The 17,088-nt window shown below is 41.6% G+C and overlaps 1 protein-coding gene across 1 annotated transcript in view; it reads right to left on the bottom strand.

Moving 5' to 3' along the window:
• kif21b (kinesin family member 21B) overlaps positions 1 to 12,672 on the bottom strand; it is a 50,414-nt gene extending 37,742 nt beyond the window's left edge. The window contains exon 1 of the mRNA XM_010778066.1: positions 12,304 to 12,672. Within this exon, the coding sequence (XP_010776368.1) occupies positions 12,304 to 12,344 (41 nt within the window). The 5' untranslated portion in view covers positions 12,345 to 12,672. The remainder of the gene's footprint in view (positions 1 to 12,303) is intronic.
• Positions 12,673 to 17,088: the final 4,416 nt, after the last annotated feature.

Below are 17,088 nucleotides of genomic sequence, written 5' to 3'. Positions count from 1 at the left end.
GACGGAGAATACTTTTGCTGTAGTACATCACTGCTCTATATACATCGATACAACATTACGTGTTGAAATTAAATAAGACCCCACGGTTTGATGATTGATAGGTGTGTGGGCTGTCTTTCATTTTGACACACAGAAAAATGTTATAATAAACATACATACATGTTAAATGGATATATCCGCCTTCTTTCATTTATCTTTCCATTCCCACAACAATATACATAAAGAAATGGCATATTTTGGACATAGTTCGAATGGTGATTAATCACGATTAATACATTTTTAAGGTGTGATTAATCTGATTAAAAATTGTAATCGTTTGACAGCCCTAGTCTATTGCTTAATAATGACATTAATGGGATCATTCCTGCACTTAAATTAAGTTCCTGTACTAAAATGGGAATTGTCCTTGTCTAAATGTATGCAAGATGTGTTAAGCTGAGAAGAATGGGTGAAAAAGATTGGAAAAGAGTTCTACAACCAAGCTGGCAGTTTGTTTAGATTTTATTTGGGTGTAATGGTGCTTTGGGCTAAATGCTTACACTAATAGCTATAGTGGAAACCATAGTCACCCCCTAGTTGAGCATATATGTAGGCTTACAAACAAAATGATTCGAAACTTTTTTACATGATAACATTGCTAGATTAAAAAGGTTACTACAAGCCATCCTAGCCAGCTCTCTGCACCAAAATACATTTAAATCCAACCCATAATCTTTGAGACATTTTGTATCATCACTGAATAAATGTAATCACAAACGTCATTATTATCTATGGAAATAGTGTTTTGCATTATAATTAGTGAATGCAGTTTTGTTGGCTGTGAATGTAAGATTTCCCGATGCCTCGCCTTAAAGTAAATGTATTCAGCACTAATGAACATCTTCTTGCATCTAATAGCTTTCATTCATTAAGGCCTATTCATTAAAGACCTACCCTAATAACCACAATCTCTATAAAACACAGTGCAGCTGAAAGGCTCGATGTTTTGATTATTAAGCTACAGTAGGCATTTCTGTGCTGCTGCTGCCCATTTAATCAGTCCTCACATTGATTCCCGGGATCAGCCTGTCTGCAGTGATTCCGCACATAAACCCATCAACTGTCTCTCTCCCTCCAATCGGCCTCCTCATCTCTCTGTCTCCATCCATCACAATCCATCTAAGACACCTTTCCCTCAGCATCATGCCATCCTCTTAATCAGCTAAGCATCTGTGCATGACTCTTCCATAATGGTTTATGGAGGCAGGCCATTCAAAATAAAATCTGTCTCTCGCTTCGGCCTCCAATCCTCCACATGGGCCCGACATCCCAGCAGGCTTACAGGCATGTGACCAAACACGCATACACATACATATTCACAAGCTTGTGCTAGCCAACGCTCTCTAAGGGGATGGCAGAAACAACCAATGGGAACCTGACTGTGCTTTGTCCCTGGCAAGGTAAGCTCACGTTAGCTATGAATGAAATAGGCTGACATCTAATAAAGTCAATGAGGTGTAAAGTATGGCATTTAGCAAGCTTTGACCTCTGGCTTAGAGAGACAGAATACCAGGATCAATAAAGAGACGCACGGTCGCAAAGGCAGCAGGGTTCAGAGAGCAAAATTGCTGGCTCAGGTGGGAGCACCAGAAGAGAAGGCACTAATGAGGACACTTCGAGAAATGAGGCAGTGATGCATGAAGTAAACGGACGGGATAGCTGACTGAGTGTGTGGGATACGTAAATGAGAAAGCAAAGAAGGCAGCACACGTTATAAGCGGCCGTGTGTAGAGGAAGTAGGACATGGATCACAAGAGGCTGGCGCTGGGCGCAGACAGCTGTCTCACCGAGGGGGTCGCAGGCAGACTCAGAGTGGACACCTTCTGCCACTTCCTCTGCGTCTGTCTCGCCACACTGACACACGTGGTGATTGGAAAGAGGTCAAATAGCTTTAGATTTTGGAATGTTGTTCAGACAAAGCAGGACATTTGATGACTTTAGGCTTTAGAAAATTGTAATGGCCATTTTCCAATATTTGATGACATATTGTAGACCTTATGGAGAACATTTGATGGTTCTATATTCTCAAATGTGAGGATTTATTGTAATTATGGGGGAAATGGGGCAATTTCAAATTGTGGCTCTATGAAACTGATCTATGCCATTAAAGCATTAATATCCATTTCTTGAAACATCTGAGTAGTCTTACTATTTAAGCAGCTTGGAGAACAATAGCATAAACACTCATACAAACAACCTCTCCATCAAAATAGGATATTCTCTCTCTGGATTACACTAACAGTGATGCTACACACTCATGTGATGATGCCAGTCTATTCACCTCCACACTCAGACATACAATGGATACGAGCCACTTTTCATTTTATCTATCTTTCTATTTTCACAGACTGGCGGCCCTGTGGCCCTAGGCACTTCTGCCGATTGGTAACCGCCCGGTGACAAGGGAGAGCAGGGCTCACATATATTGTGCTCATTGGTTTGACTGGTTGTGTTAGCTTGCAGTGTCGCACACTGGAGCACAAATGAGCGATCTGGTTCATCGACGTTAACATGAGCATATCCAACAAGGATAGAATTGTCCTACATTGTCTGGAAAGGGCTAGGTTAAATGTTCCAGTAAGATCAACTTACGATCTCAATCAGGAATTTATTTCCAAAAGATATACACTGTTGAAGTGTAATGTCCGTTTAAAGGCGTTCTTGGTACACAACTTTGGCCTTGTGGCTGTCTTTTTGTTTGTTGTCCTTGAAATAGAAAGATGGATAGATACCCATGTCCCATGACAACAAACCAGCACATCATGGATAAAAAGGGAACTAAAGCCAAGGCTTCAGAGTAGAATCTGTGGACAATTCCGGGTCTCAAATATCACATTTTTATGCTGATGCTATCAGGTGAAGCGGGACAGAGCTGCGTGACTACACATGAAACTTGAATACAACAAAAGTGGTGAGGAGAATCAGCTGTGAAACACATTGCCTAGGCTTTATCAACCGCGCCATAACAGATGGAGCTATATACTGTCCGAGTGTAAGGGCCCTCAGGCTTTTCACACAAGCAAAACGACCCTCATACTTAAAGATCTTATTATGTTAGTCCAAGTTTGGTATATAATAGCTACATTGAATTATACTTGTAACAGTAATAAGTGTGTAAGAATAGAGGCGTTATTCAATGTCTTGGATCATCACAGCAGAAACTGTGCCACTCAGTTAGAATTTCTCACCACTGGCTATCATTCAATTTCAAATGATCATCTTGTCTCATTGTTACAAGGGCACATCAGTCCGCATCATCGGAGCCGATTCTGGGTCAATCCCCAGCCCACTTCCTCATCCCCCACCCCACACCCCCCTTGTCTGCTCTGTCTGCTGCTCCATGGGGGAGGTGGAGGCACAAGACAAATTAGCTTTCTTTCCTACAATTTAATGAGAGACGGCCCCGTCAAGGTCAGGGAGGTGCTAGGCGGTTTCTGCCTTATTCTAATTAACTTCAACGGTCTGAGAGGAAGCATTGGACATCCAGATAACATTTGTTTTTCCCATGGATACTGATTGCTTTTAGCCAAAGTGCTTCTTAGTACCATGAATGTATGATTTTAGTATGGGCCACCATGTGAATACCTACAATCTGGAGAGTGTGAGTGATATATTTCACGAACAAGCCAGAAACTATGTCACATAAGTGATTCGGTCTGAGACTAAATTATGGTATGGGCACTGGGAGACCCAGTATGGACTTCATAAAAAAGATCAAAGACTAAAGGTGGAATCATAAAGCATCCCTCAATAAAAGGGGTCAATGCGAGGTTTGGTTCACATTTTGCTTTTAATTATCCTGGCTTCAGCACCCTTGCTTCTAAAGCACATAGGAAATTAATGTTTGTTTTCACATGTGCAATTATCATGCTAATTTATTCACAAGGTAAACCACATGCCTGTAACAAGTTTTCTTACGCATGAAATGCTGTTTCGCATGTGATGAACCACGCAACCTTAAATGTGACTTTAAAATGTGGTTAATGTTATATTACATAAAATCCCATGTTTTCATTTCACCAATGAAATATTTGAAATCACATTGACCTATTTATGTGAATTATTTAAATGTAAAGTGATGTTTTCAAGAAGAAAAAAAAACACAAAATGACTCAAAACAACCAAACTAAATATTGAGGATCATACAATATTGTGTACTTGATGATGTATCCGTTTCAAGAATAAAAAGAATAAAGGTTGCAACTCAAACAGCAGCCAAAATCATGATTGTGTTTTCCATTTGCATCCATACACAGTGTACAACACACACAGCTGACCTGTAGACTGCTGCCATGACTCTGCCTGTCTGCTCCCTTGTGGGCTGGTTGTTATGCTAACCAGCCTCTGTTCTGTCAGATAACATTTAGCATGATGGCTAATGTAGCCAGCCAACACATCTGTCTGTAGGTATTTGAATTTAGCCAAGGGCTAAAGTCTCTGCTTTCCTGTCTGGTACATGAGCACGCGTGTGTTCTCCTCAAATGCCTGCAGAGCTGTATGAGGTTAGATGATACAAAAATAAGTTGTATAACCTACGAATGGTGATTATTAGTCTGATGAATTTTGAAGCAGACAAGATAATGAGCTGCAGCTAAATGTGTCTGATGCTTTTCTCCAAGAAAGGAAGGGGCTTTAAAGCTAGCTTATCATAGTATGTCCAGGTATTAGACTCTTTCCAAGACAGTCTATACAATTCATTCACTGATTTAACTGTGCTTATCTGGAGAGCCGCGTTACAGTGCCGATAAATTGCTGATTTTAATGCACAGTGGGGACTTTCCATAAAACTGTTGATCAGCAGTGCCATGACTTTTCTACTCATCATTGTGAACCACATTTTTTTTTCTTATTTCACTTTTTATACATCCCAAAGGCAAAGTCTCTTTGAATCACGCTGATGTTTAGCAGTTATAATGCAGCGTTTAACAGTTATATGCAGCGTGTGTTTGTATATAGATATACAAATATATATAATGCAGTGTTAACGGTTTTAGCCTTTAGTTTAGCCTGTTAGCATGCTAATAAATGCTAATAAGCACAAAATATTAAGTCTGTACATCATTTTGCAGATGGAGGTACTGGGCAAATTAAAGTTAGATCATCAGTCATTTTGTGCTGAAATATTCAATAGCCTCGTCCTGCAGTCATATTCCTGCCTTTACACCCAACTACTAAACAAAACAAACTCAGAGACCCACTCCAGCAGTGATTAAGCTACTTAGCACTGAAGGTGATTAAAGGCCAGCTGGTCTCACACACACACACACACACACACACACACACACACACACACACACACACACACACACACACACACACACACACACACACACACACACACACACACACACACACACACACACACACACACACACACACACACACACACACACACACACACACACACACACACACAGAGAAGGTGACAGCAGCTCTACTGAAACATGCACTGAGACACAGTCTGGCACACGTTCAGAGGTCTTAACTTATTTTGTGTTGTCCACAATGTTAAAACATCCTCACTGAGTTAAATGCCATTTTCGTATTCAGGAATGGCCCACAGGGCTTACAAAGTCACAAAGGAAAAACAGGGTTACATTTGAATCAATATTTTTCTATCTGTGTGTTTAAGTGCATGTGTAAAGAGACACATAACAGATCAAATGATTATAAATATCTATCACTCGTTTACCGGCAAGTCAAGTTATATTTGTAGTTCACATTTTCAAAAAGCAGAAGAATATTATTTGACATTGTTTAGTAAGGACATTCAACAATAACATAGAGAAGTAAATAAACTACACAGTCTAGACACAACACTTCCATCTCTTCCTCTCTCTGCGGGAATATGGCAAACACGTGCAGCTGTGCCCAAATTATTCATACACACGATGCTCGGACGCACAACACACACACACACACACACAGTTTGCACACATGGACAGGCAGACACACAATGATTGCATGTTTGGCTAAGAGCTCATATTTGCACGCTACAGTAGCCCTTTTGACAACAGCAGACAGTTGCGTCTTTTTCCTCCGTCCATCTCTTTTCCTCTTAGATTCTCCTTGGAATTTCATGTTGAATTGAAGGAAGCATTGCTCTTTGAGAGGAGGAAGAGCAGTTCATAAAACAAAGACGAGAATTGACTCTGCAAACCTTGTTACTTTCAGCCCTTCCTGCCTACTGTCCTCTCTAAAAATATATCCTGTTCTTCAACCCTCTTTTACCCTCCAATTCTCCTCCCTTGCTCAGTGTGTCTTCATATGAATGTGTGTGTGTGCAAACTCAGCAGGGAGCACAAAGACCTGCAGTGACATCAGACTCATTCACACTGTGTCCTCTGTCTGCGCTCACCCGAGAGGTGCTCTGTTTAAAGGGCCTCTGCTACGCCTCATCCCCCATCCCACACACACACACACACACACACACACACACACACACACACACACGTCAACACACACAAATCAGTTGCTATTGCGATCAAAATATGCAGTTCACGGAAGGTTGAAAGCGAAATGCTAAAGAATGAATAAATAAAAACAATTCTGTGCTGTCCAAACAACCAATTGAAAAGGTTTTCTTGTTTCCGAGCAGCATGAATGGCTATAGTGAGGAGGACTGTTTAGAAGGCCAACTCCAGCTGACATATGATGAGACCCTGATAACAGAAACATGCAAATATTCAGACTGAAGCGCCTTTCATTCCTTACCGAATTCAAATGGACGAATTCAAATAAATACAGATCTGTGTGTGTGTGTGTGTGTGTGTGTGTGTGTGTGTGTGCACGAGTTGGCGGATAGGAGGCAGAAGGAGCTGAGGAGGGGGAGAGAAAGCTGGTGACATTCCAGCATTTTGGCTACAGTTTCACGCTTTATTTTGCTCACAGTGCAGACGAGCTTGAGCGAGAGAAAATAACAAAAGGTCAAAAAGCCTCTTTTTTTCTTAGAAGAGCTGTTTTTTTTTTTAAAAAGGGCTTTCATTTCTGTTCTCAGTTAAGCAACAGAGCACAAGGCGGATTCCTATAGGTATTCTTTGCTGGCCTTAGGGGTAGGGATGTCCCGATCACCTTTTGTTGCTCCCGATCCGATTCCGATCATTTGATTTTGACAATTTGCCGATACCGATTTTTCCCGATCCGATCTTTATGCAATGCATTAAGAGAAAAAAAAGAAAAAAAGCATTCAAGTTGTCCCTTAAGGTTATTTTTTTATTTAAATTGGATATTCTATCCAACATGGATATAGCTTCTTTCTTTCACAGCAGCATTGGATCAGTTCAGTTGTGCAGCATTGGATCAAAACAAAATAAAGCTTTCAGTACTCGTTAGCTTACTGCTACAATTAGACACTGCGCCCTGCCCACTCTGTTGCCAAATTTGAGCGAAATAAGCAACCAGGTCTATGAAAACAAGCCCCAAAGAAGCAACACATACATGATGTTCTGTCATTTGAAACCAAAACTAAGGCCTCAGGTTGACTTTAAGACTTGAACATGGTCATTTTTGTTTTGTAACATTGAATACAAAATTTTTAAAAAAGTATTAAAAAAAAAAAAAAAAAATCCCGATCCCCGATTTTTTTCTCCCGATTCCGATCTTTTGAAAATCACGTGATCGGCTCCGATCCCCGATCACGTGATCGAATCGGGACATCTCTACTTAGGGGTTAACTTCCACCTTCTTTTCTCTCAGCTTTATGCTCTCACTCAGTGATGATGAAATCTTAACTGAACTGCATCAACAGGCTCATCAGCATTTCAAGCAGGAAGTGAACAGGAAGTGTGGATAGTCCAGCAGCACCTTCACAGGAAGTCATTCTGCAACAGCCGCAAACCATCAGGGAGTGCTGATGCACTTAATAGGGACAAGTTCATCAGCAGTTACTCAACTCATTTTAAAGTCTGTGCCAGGTCTGAAATGTTTCTGATTTATTGATTAAGTACACAATACATTTCGCCCTGGGATATATACACAAGCAACGCCTCCCTGACAGTCAGCTCTTCCAGAAAAACATTCAAATTGCTCCGTTCAACAGCTGTCATCAGGTGTGTATAAGAGGAGTTGTGTTATTGTGGAAAAATTGATTGAAAAACTAGGATTTTTGCTCTGCAACCTTGGTTACTTTGTCTTAAATAGCTTTTTCACCTCCTCGTCATCAATCTGCTGGTAAAGCCTCTGAGCTGCACATTATGTAACAGTCACTCTAGGCGAGGAACAAAACACCCAGTACTATTCTTTTCAAGCCGATTACTGTCACGAAATGCTCTGATTGTTGCCTTCCACGCATCACTGTGTTCTTTGGTTTAAAGTAACATGATGTTCCTGTCACCTTTCAGGTCTTATGTCAGTGGATTTCTTTTTCCTCTTTCTTTCTGCTTAGAGCATACACTGTTCACTCAATGCTAAGCTATTATAGACAGGCGTCAGGCAGCGTCTTTAGCACTCTTGTCACAAAGAACATTCATACAGAACTGGTAGGTCTAAAAGGACAACAACAGACAACATGTGACCAGCAGGCCAGCGTGAGGAGGAAGTGATGCCCAGCTGTGGAAGGCCAGCCTGGGTGTGTGCTCCGTCATGTTTCCTGCTCCTCTTCCCTCGTTGGAGACCAAATCGCTCAATAAAAAACAACTTCAGTGGCGACTCCCATCATCAAAGCACAAGCGCTTTCACTCTTGCTGGCCGGTGGCTGTAAATCTGCAGCAAGCTGGTCATTGGGGGGATAAATGTTGAGCCTAAATGTAGGAATGCACTCATGAGGAGATTACATTGCAACACTACCCTGTGACTAGTACATACTGGCTAATAGTCTCACACACAAAAACACATTTCCCACCAGAGTCAAGCCATTTGTAAAGGGAACCCCCTGGGGAGGTGTGTAACCCAGACAGAGTACGTGATGTGGGGTGAACTGTTATCACACACAGGAAACAGGCGAGACTAGCCTACACAGGAAACGTCCTAAAACAAAAAAACTCACATTTAAAGCCTTTGTGTATCAGCTGTGAGGGGCCTCTTCCGCATTTGTACTCCTGTTTTGTTTTGAAACAAATGTGTTTTGGTCATGGGGAGGAAACAGTCTGTAGTTTTATGGACTTACGGACAAACATTTGCGTTTCTGAAAAGTACTATTTTTGGACACGTCAGCAGAAGAGCAGAGAGATAAAAGCTAATATTTTTCCTCAGCTGAGCTCCTATTTAAGGGGCTTTAGGCCATAACTCTCTGCGTCATAACTCATAACTGTCCACAAAACCCCGGTCATCCACCTGTAGGCTGCGGAAGAACACAGGATCATTTGTGTTCAATTTGCAGAAGATCATGTTTTTCTTTGAGCATCAGTACCTTGAACCACAAATGCATAAAACAGTCATTTATTTGTGATTCCTCAAGTTTCTCTTCCACAAAAAGCCTCGAGAAAGAGTCTGTTAAGGTGAGAACATCAAGCACTAGTCACAGGGTTAAAATACCACAGCACTAAACAGATTTGCCTTTGAGTCTATTTTTACACAGCTATTGAGGCTGACTTAGCACTTTGGTGGAAGACCAGCGTCGCTCTCTGATCTGAGATGAGTATGTTGGCAGAGCTACAGAAAGAGAAACTGCAAGAGAGAGTGAGATCGATATGCTGAAGGTAATTAACACACTGCTCGTAACTCTCATGTCAAGTTACACCCAACATACATGCGTACTCACAAAAGTAGAATTATTGACATTTATAGCAGCACATGCACACAAAGAGCCAGCCATAACATAAAACCTTCAATCAGGAGGAAATGCAGCACTCAAGATCAACGAGATGAGGAGGAACCGTTGCTGTGAGTGAATATGAGTGTGTGGGGGTTCAGATGGGTGAGACTCAGGAAGTGTTAGTCTTATAGAACATTTGCATCAGACTTTTCTCTTAAGTGAAGGCAGCTGTATGAAGATGAAACAGCCAAGCCAGAAGCAATTTAACGACGGCAGCTTAGTAGGAAGTAACATTACATGCGCCCCGTCATGTTTAACTCGAATGCACTGCAGAACCACCATTGCCTAAGCGTGCGCGTGTGTGTGTGTGTGTGTGTGTGTGTGTGTGTGTGTGTGTGTGTGTGTGTGTGTGTGTGTGTGTGTGTGTGTGTGTGTGTGTGTGTGCTTCACATCAACATCCATTCCTCAGACTGTCAAGTCTGTATGCAGGGCTGTAGGTCATGTCACTGGTTATATGGCCATTGTTTAGGGAAGGCAGTGCAGACATTCAGGAAATGGATGCTGGCGACTCAGACTGTGTGTGTGTGTGTGTGTGTGTGTGTGTGTGTGTGTGTGTGTGTGTGTGTGTGTGTGTGTGTGTGTGTGTGTGTGTGTGTTTCAGTTGGCCCTCGAGACAACCTCATTGCCCTCCAAAACATATACACACACATGCATGAGACCCAAGCTTAATGCAGCCTGCTCAAGGGCTGCACAACATGGGAGCAATTAAACACCCTCCTCTCTTATCAGCAGCCGACTTTCTCAGGGAAAGAAAGAAAAAGACGCTTGGCTGTCATTGGGAAAACCATCGCTTATACGACAGGAAATTATCCTTCTCCTTGTGTTTATTTGTGGCCTTCCCATTTCCTGTCAAACACACAAACGCTTTGGTGGCACTCAAAGGCCGTGTAAATACACACATAGATCCTACATGATGAAAAGGACCGGCACTAGCTCGCCCACCAGCATAGTCATACAATTACACAAACTGTTTAATTACAAAGTGACGTTTTTGCTAATACAACTTAATTAAAGCTGTGATTGTAATCCCCTTTGTGTTGATTTGATCTTTTGCAAAGTTTGACAATATGCTTAAATGCTGATGATCATGTCAACATTGCATCACCGAAAAAAGATGGACACAGCTTAACACAAGGGCGCATGTGTCGAGTGCATGTAGCGAGCTCTGTCACCTTCTCTTGTTCAGTAACACTATTACAAGAAGCCTCTTCTCTCCAGACTTCAATCAATAACTTCAGCAGAGCAGCAGCCACCAGCTGTCTAAGCGGCTTCTCTTTTCACCTTCTCTCTTCGCCTTTTTGGCAAACACCACCCACCCAACACTTCCTGTTACAGTTGCTGTGAACAAGCACAAAAGAAGATCCACTCAGCGATTGATTGACAAGTCACTCTGAAACCTCCCCAGGGGAAATGGGGCCATCGGTTGTAAGGTTCGACTTAAAAGGCTCCTCTACTTGGCCGACCCCCATCCTCAACCCCCACTAGGCTCAATCAATGGTTCCCAAAATGAGGTTGGAGACCTCAGTAGAGTCCATGCTGAAGAATAGTAACATTTTGCTGTTACTTTGTATTAGTTGCTTCACATTTGCACATCAAGAGAAGATGTAAAGATGCCTATTTCCTCTTAATCTTCTTATAAAAAACTCTCATTATGACCAATTGGGATTCATTAGCTGATGACCGGCTCTGAGAGGGTGTGAGTCAAAGACCACCGCCTCAGCTCCGCACACTGCAAAATGAGCATGATTGCAAACCTAGCCCCAATCCCATTTAAGTCATGAGTGCCAGCACAGACACATTTATGTGATCTCTCCCAATCTGCATTTGGTCTTGGCACAGACAATCGATGGGCTGCTAAAATCTCCTGATTCAAATCCAGGAAAGCTGCTCTGCTGCCCAAGCTCCTGGGTGCATTTCCAACAAAGGCAATGAATGACACAGCTCTGAAGGAGAGCATGTCTTTGTGCCTGATTCATTTGCAGAGGTAGGATTTTTTTTCTTTTAAAACACCACAGGCCTCTGCTTTTCAACCCTATTTAGGGAGCTAACTGAGCCATACACATGCAATATGCTCACTATACTTGTGATTAAGTGATACTGTAGGTAGTTGCATCTGAGAATGATAATTCAAAAATGTGTTGGAGGAGAAACGCCCATTCTCCTCCCTGCACCTGGCTGCAGCTGTCCTTGTCACTCCACCCAATGGTAAATGATGAATGCAAGCCTCTGCTTCGCACAAAACAGACCAATGCTGTGGAGAACGTATGCCCTCAACATAAAAACAATCATATGGAGATAGCGTGGTGCTGCCACATGCGTTTCCTTATCAATACTGTAAAGAGCACCACCCATGTAGATTATAAAACCAGGTGCTCTTGTCTGTAGCTGTACAAATAAGGGGTGTAGTAGGTAGTGCAATAAGACTATTGTGCAGCATGCATTTAATTGACCATAAGGAGACACATATACAATGTGATCAAATCATTTGCAGCAGACAGACGTCGGAGGCTTACCTCAAAGCAACCTTCACACTACAGTCATTCTGGCTCGCCATTATCGGTTTCAAGGTTCACCGATGGGATGTGCAGTATTTCGGATATGTTGTGTGTTCTGTGTGTTTGCACCGGAGGGAGCTGGTCGTCTTAGGTCAGCGGGAGCAGCCGTCAAGACCTGCTGGCGGTGAGGTGCCTCGTCGGGACTCCTGCTGCCTGCTTCTCCCCCGCCGTGGCGCTCATTTCTGGCTCCCTGGTGTTTGTCATATCGCAGAATTTAACCTTGTCTTTCCTTGCTCTGTCTTGTCTCAGTCGCTACATCCTGTTTGAAATGCGTTTGAGTGAAGCATTTGAGCGCTCCTCAGAAACCACACCGCTGCTCTGAGAGACGCGATCACGTTGAATCCATGCTGAGACCGTAAACTGAAGGGTAATGCTGCCTTCAGGAGCTGTCGGATATTTTGAATCCACAGCTCTCTCAGGCCTCTCCCAAACTCCCCATTAAAGAGGGGTTTTTATGGAGGATTATTTCGCCCAGAACTCAGCCACTCTCAAACCATTACCATGGATACCGATGGATGCAATTCTGCTGCTTGTGTACATACAAACACATCCCCAAAACAGAAGCATGTACAATGTGGGCACGCAAAAAAAAAGCCCAAGGAGAATTCAAATCCTATACGTATAGTGGTGGCCTATCCATCAATTTTATATATCACAGGAATAGATTTGGGGGACATATTAAAACAGCACTTGACAAAACTGATGCATCAGGGCCAAGAAAAACCCTATGGGTCAAGATTCACAAATTCTTGACTCTACATTTCACATAATGCAACTGGATATAATATGTTATTAGATCCTCAATGCCCACATAGTTCAAACCATAAGTGCAACATTAGGAAAAATATCGCCCTGATGACATCATCATTTTTAAACTTTGGAAAGCTCCATGCAAAACCACAAAAGACATTCATCTATTTTTAATATTTTTAGTTGTAGCCTACTCATCCTCACAAATAAACTGAACGTGTGGTGCCCAATATACCATAATAAAAACTGTAGGCAAATAGTAGTTTATATCTAGCACATTATTTTAATGGGGTACTGACACCACTTGTTTCTGTATGCGAAATAGAGTGAAATTAACATAAAAAAACACATACAGTTTGCCAGTAAGTAGCTCGAACTATCACTGAAAAACAGTAGTTGTAACTTGTATCTAAGATCAATTCCACCACTGCACAATGATAATATAAACGAGTAACAAAGTGATCTTTTTTAATTAACCTCTCTAACTCTAACACAATATTTCGAGGAGTCCCTGAAAGCAGCATTGATCGCTTTCGACTGACATGCATTTGAGCAAATTGCTGGGTTAGATCCGCCTCCATTGAACATTAGAGACCAATCAGTGGCTCGACAGGCCTTTGTGTCCCCGCCCAGCGGCACTCCCACATCGGGCTCTAGAGATCAGCACACCTACCGCTCACCGACTGCTAGGGGCCACATCTGAGATCTGTTAACCTGCCATAAACAGGGGGGCACTGTTCCCATGACAGAGAGGAGGGTTAAAACGCCGTTAGGTCAAAGGTTGTAACTAATGCAGGGGCTATTATGGTTTAGCAGAAGATGGAGTTCCTTTTCTCTGGTTTGTATGTAGTTACACTCTGCTCACTTCCCTGTCCTGCTGAGTCAGATTTCTTGAAAAGAGGAAATCCTTTCTCTGAAAGGCTAAGTCAGACATCCATTATGCTTTCTTAATTTCTCTCTCTGAAATATAATTTCAAACAGGATTTAGTGGCATGACCGTATACAAAAACAGTAAAGCCAAAGCACACTGTACAAGGTTATTACAGCTTGCAAAATGGTTAAAACATGTAACAACCATGATAACAATCTCTCTCTTTCTCTCGCTCTCTATATATACTGTCTTCTTGTCAAATTTGAATCTATACCTCCAAGTTGTGTCTCTTTCTCTCCACTCAATTCAGTTTCCTCTCACAGCTGTGTCTGTTGGACTTCTTTAATCGATCCATCCAAATGACTTCACACAGTGCCAGTGCAGCTGTCAGTGCTGTTGGCAGTGTTTCAGCCTGGCAGGATTCAACATGTACACTTGCAGAGAAAACTCCAGTTTTTCTCAATCCTCATCCTCGTCCACACTATGACTCATATTCAAACAGTTTGCCAATGACAGCCATGTCTAAACTCCAGCAAGGTATTTCCCGATATAACACAAACACATTTAAGTAAAATATTTCACAACTCCAGAAACATACCACATGACATGGGTTTTTATAGGCTTACGTATGATCGTATAGACAACAGCTCCGACATCAATTGATAACAAACAATTGTTTCTGTCTGAATGCGAAAAAAAGTCTCGGCACAGCCCAAAAAAAATCACTTTTATGTAATGGATCACAGATAATTGCATGAACTATAAACCCATTCTGTGTGTACAGAGGAGTTTATGACTTTCAAACTGTGTGTTTCTGTGTGTGTTGGTGTTCTGAGGACCAGGCGGCGATGTTAGTGCTACGTTCCCCCAGAAGCCGTGCCACAAGATTAACGTCCAGTTGTAAGGATAAAGTAACAATCCTCCTAGATCTGCTGGGAACTGGCCTCCAGCAACAACAATCAAAAACAAGAGTGGTGCACACAAACACACGTCCGGGGAACTTTTAAGACCAACTCTTATATAATTAGTCTGCACTGTGCCCCTAAGCTTATTTATAAGTACCTTTCATTCCTCTTTAGGCATGTTTACAGTTTTCAAATCCACTCCAAATGATTTGTTCCCCGCGTGCCAACTCCTCAACAGCACTTTAATACAAGTATTTCATAACTGTACTGATAGCCTTAAGATATTTTAATATTGCAATTGCCAAACTGCAGCATAATCCCTATATTTAGGGCTTCATATAGTCAAAATGACAGCATCCAAATTACATAAGAGTGTTAAAATATAATCATTCCAGCTGCCCTCGGGTTCTGGCAGTCACGGTGAAGTCAGCAATTCAGTCTGCCTCTTCGGATTTGCTACCACACTTCTAAAGCAACATGTGCGCTCTCACCATAGGCTCTCACACACACACACACAACTTTCCCATCTTCTCATTCCTCCAGGGGGTGATTATATCCTGACCCGAAAACAAGATGATGACTCATACCCTAAATGTACTGCTATCTCTTCAAAGCTATTTTTCACATTTTTGGAATGTATGATTCTGAAACAAGTCATATATATTTATATTTTATGACAAATAATGTAAAACACACATAATGAGAGAAAAAGCATCCACTGCTTAATTTCCAGCACAATATGTGATTTGTGTGTGTGCAAAACCCACAGAACAGCCTTGTAAATTAATCAAAGAAGATTAATTTGATGCCAATGTTCTCCACGGTTCTCTTCCACTGCTCTCTGCATCACATTACCTATTTCAATGGATAGGACCAGAAATAAGAAGAGATGGAAGACGAAACTGCACCCTAATATATTCAGAATCTTTATTCTTTGATGTCTCTATAATCCTTCGCATGTATTTTCTATATTTGGCTTTGAAGCTCCATAAACTAATCCCCCATTCTTTACCGTAACAAAACTGTTTGAATTGGCCAAGATTACGCAAACACACACGACTCAGGCCCTCGCAGAGAAAGAGGAGCACTGGCAAAAAGAAAAGTTGAATACAGTTGTTTCACGTTTGGTCTAATAAGTGTCTCTCAAGATTTGTAATGGTTTCTATGTTTTATAATTAAATGCGTGTGACAGGAGCTGCTTATGTGGTTTAGATTTATGGTTGCAGCTGCAGTGGCGTGATGCAGAGCAGGTCCTTGAACCCCCCACAGTGCTTCACCCCATCACCCTGCAGAGCTCTGCTAACAGCGAGTAATGAACGTATGTGATTCATGCAAGCTGGGTGTTGAAAAAGAAAATTACAGATATCATACATCAACAATGTGATGATAATTTAGGTTCAGTATCATGTTTGCATGCCAACACATTTAGATATATTCTGTTATTTGTTTTAATGTCAAGAGTGACTGATATACGTAGATATAGGGCTATAGCCTAACAGCCCCTCTCAAGCTCACTTATTAACAATTGATAATCTCATTTGTTTATTCCTGGAGTCTTATTGTCTCCATTAGCAGGAGACTGCACCAAAACAAAAACAATAGCCCTGCTCATAGGCCCACAACAATCATGTTTTAGCATTTCTATACATAATATTGTATAGATATTTACTGTAAACCTATCTTAAATTAACATAAAGTAATAATATATGTGAATGTGTCATTTTATTTAGCAACAATCATATTTAAGTACTTTTTGATTATATGATCTCAAAGTAATATCTATAAACATTTATTCTCTTTTCTCACAGCTCAAACTAATGAACGTTTTTAGAATGTATTCAATTGTATCCTGCAATGAAGATAGCTACAGTAAATATCATTCTATGTTATCTTCCAGGGTAACCACTCTTTCATGACACATTTTCTACTCTTAAACATGTTTAGAAAAAGCAATGTAGTGTAGCCTACTTTCAGGATGCATGTACAACAGCCAAGAAGAGCCTGTGTTTATCATACATGTATTCACGGAGAGATTGCCATGCATTGGCATAGGATGAAACAGTAGTGAGCGATCAGTAATGAATCATGAACATGGTCCCCTGTAGGGAAGACCTACATTTCAGTTTCTTACCCCAGGGCACACGCTGACCCACACTCTGCATCGTTTCTTACCCAGGCTCGGATGCTTCCTGCTGGGCTGTGACCAGGCAGGGGCTG

Source organism: Notothenia coriiceps, unplaced genomic scaffold, assembly GCF_000735185.1.
Source record: "Notothenia coriiceps isolate Sejong01 unplaced genomic scaffold, NC01 NC01_scaffold00018996, whole genome shotgun sequence".
Taxonomy (NCBI): domain Eukaryota; kingdom Metazoa; phylum Chordata; class Actinopteri; order Perciformes; family Nototheniidae; genus Notothenia; species Notothenia coriiceps.
The sequence above is the reverse complement of the archived record's forward strand: the minus strand, read 5'-3'. Positions and strand labels throughout refer to the sequence as shown.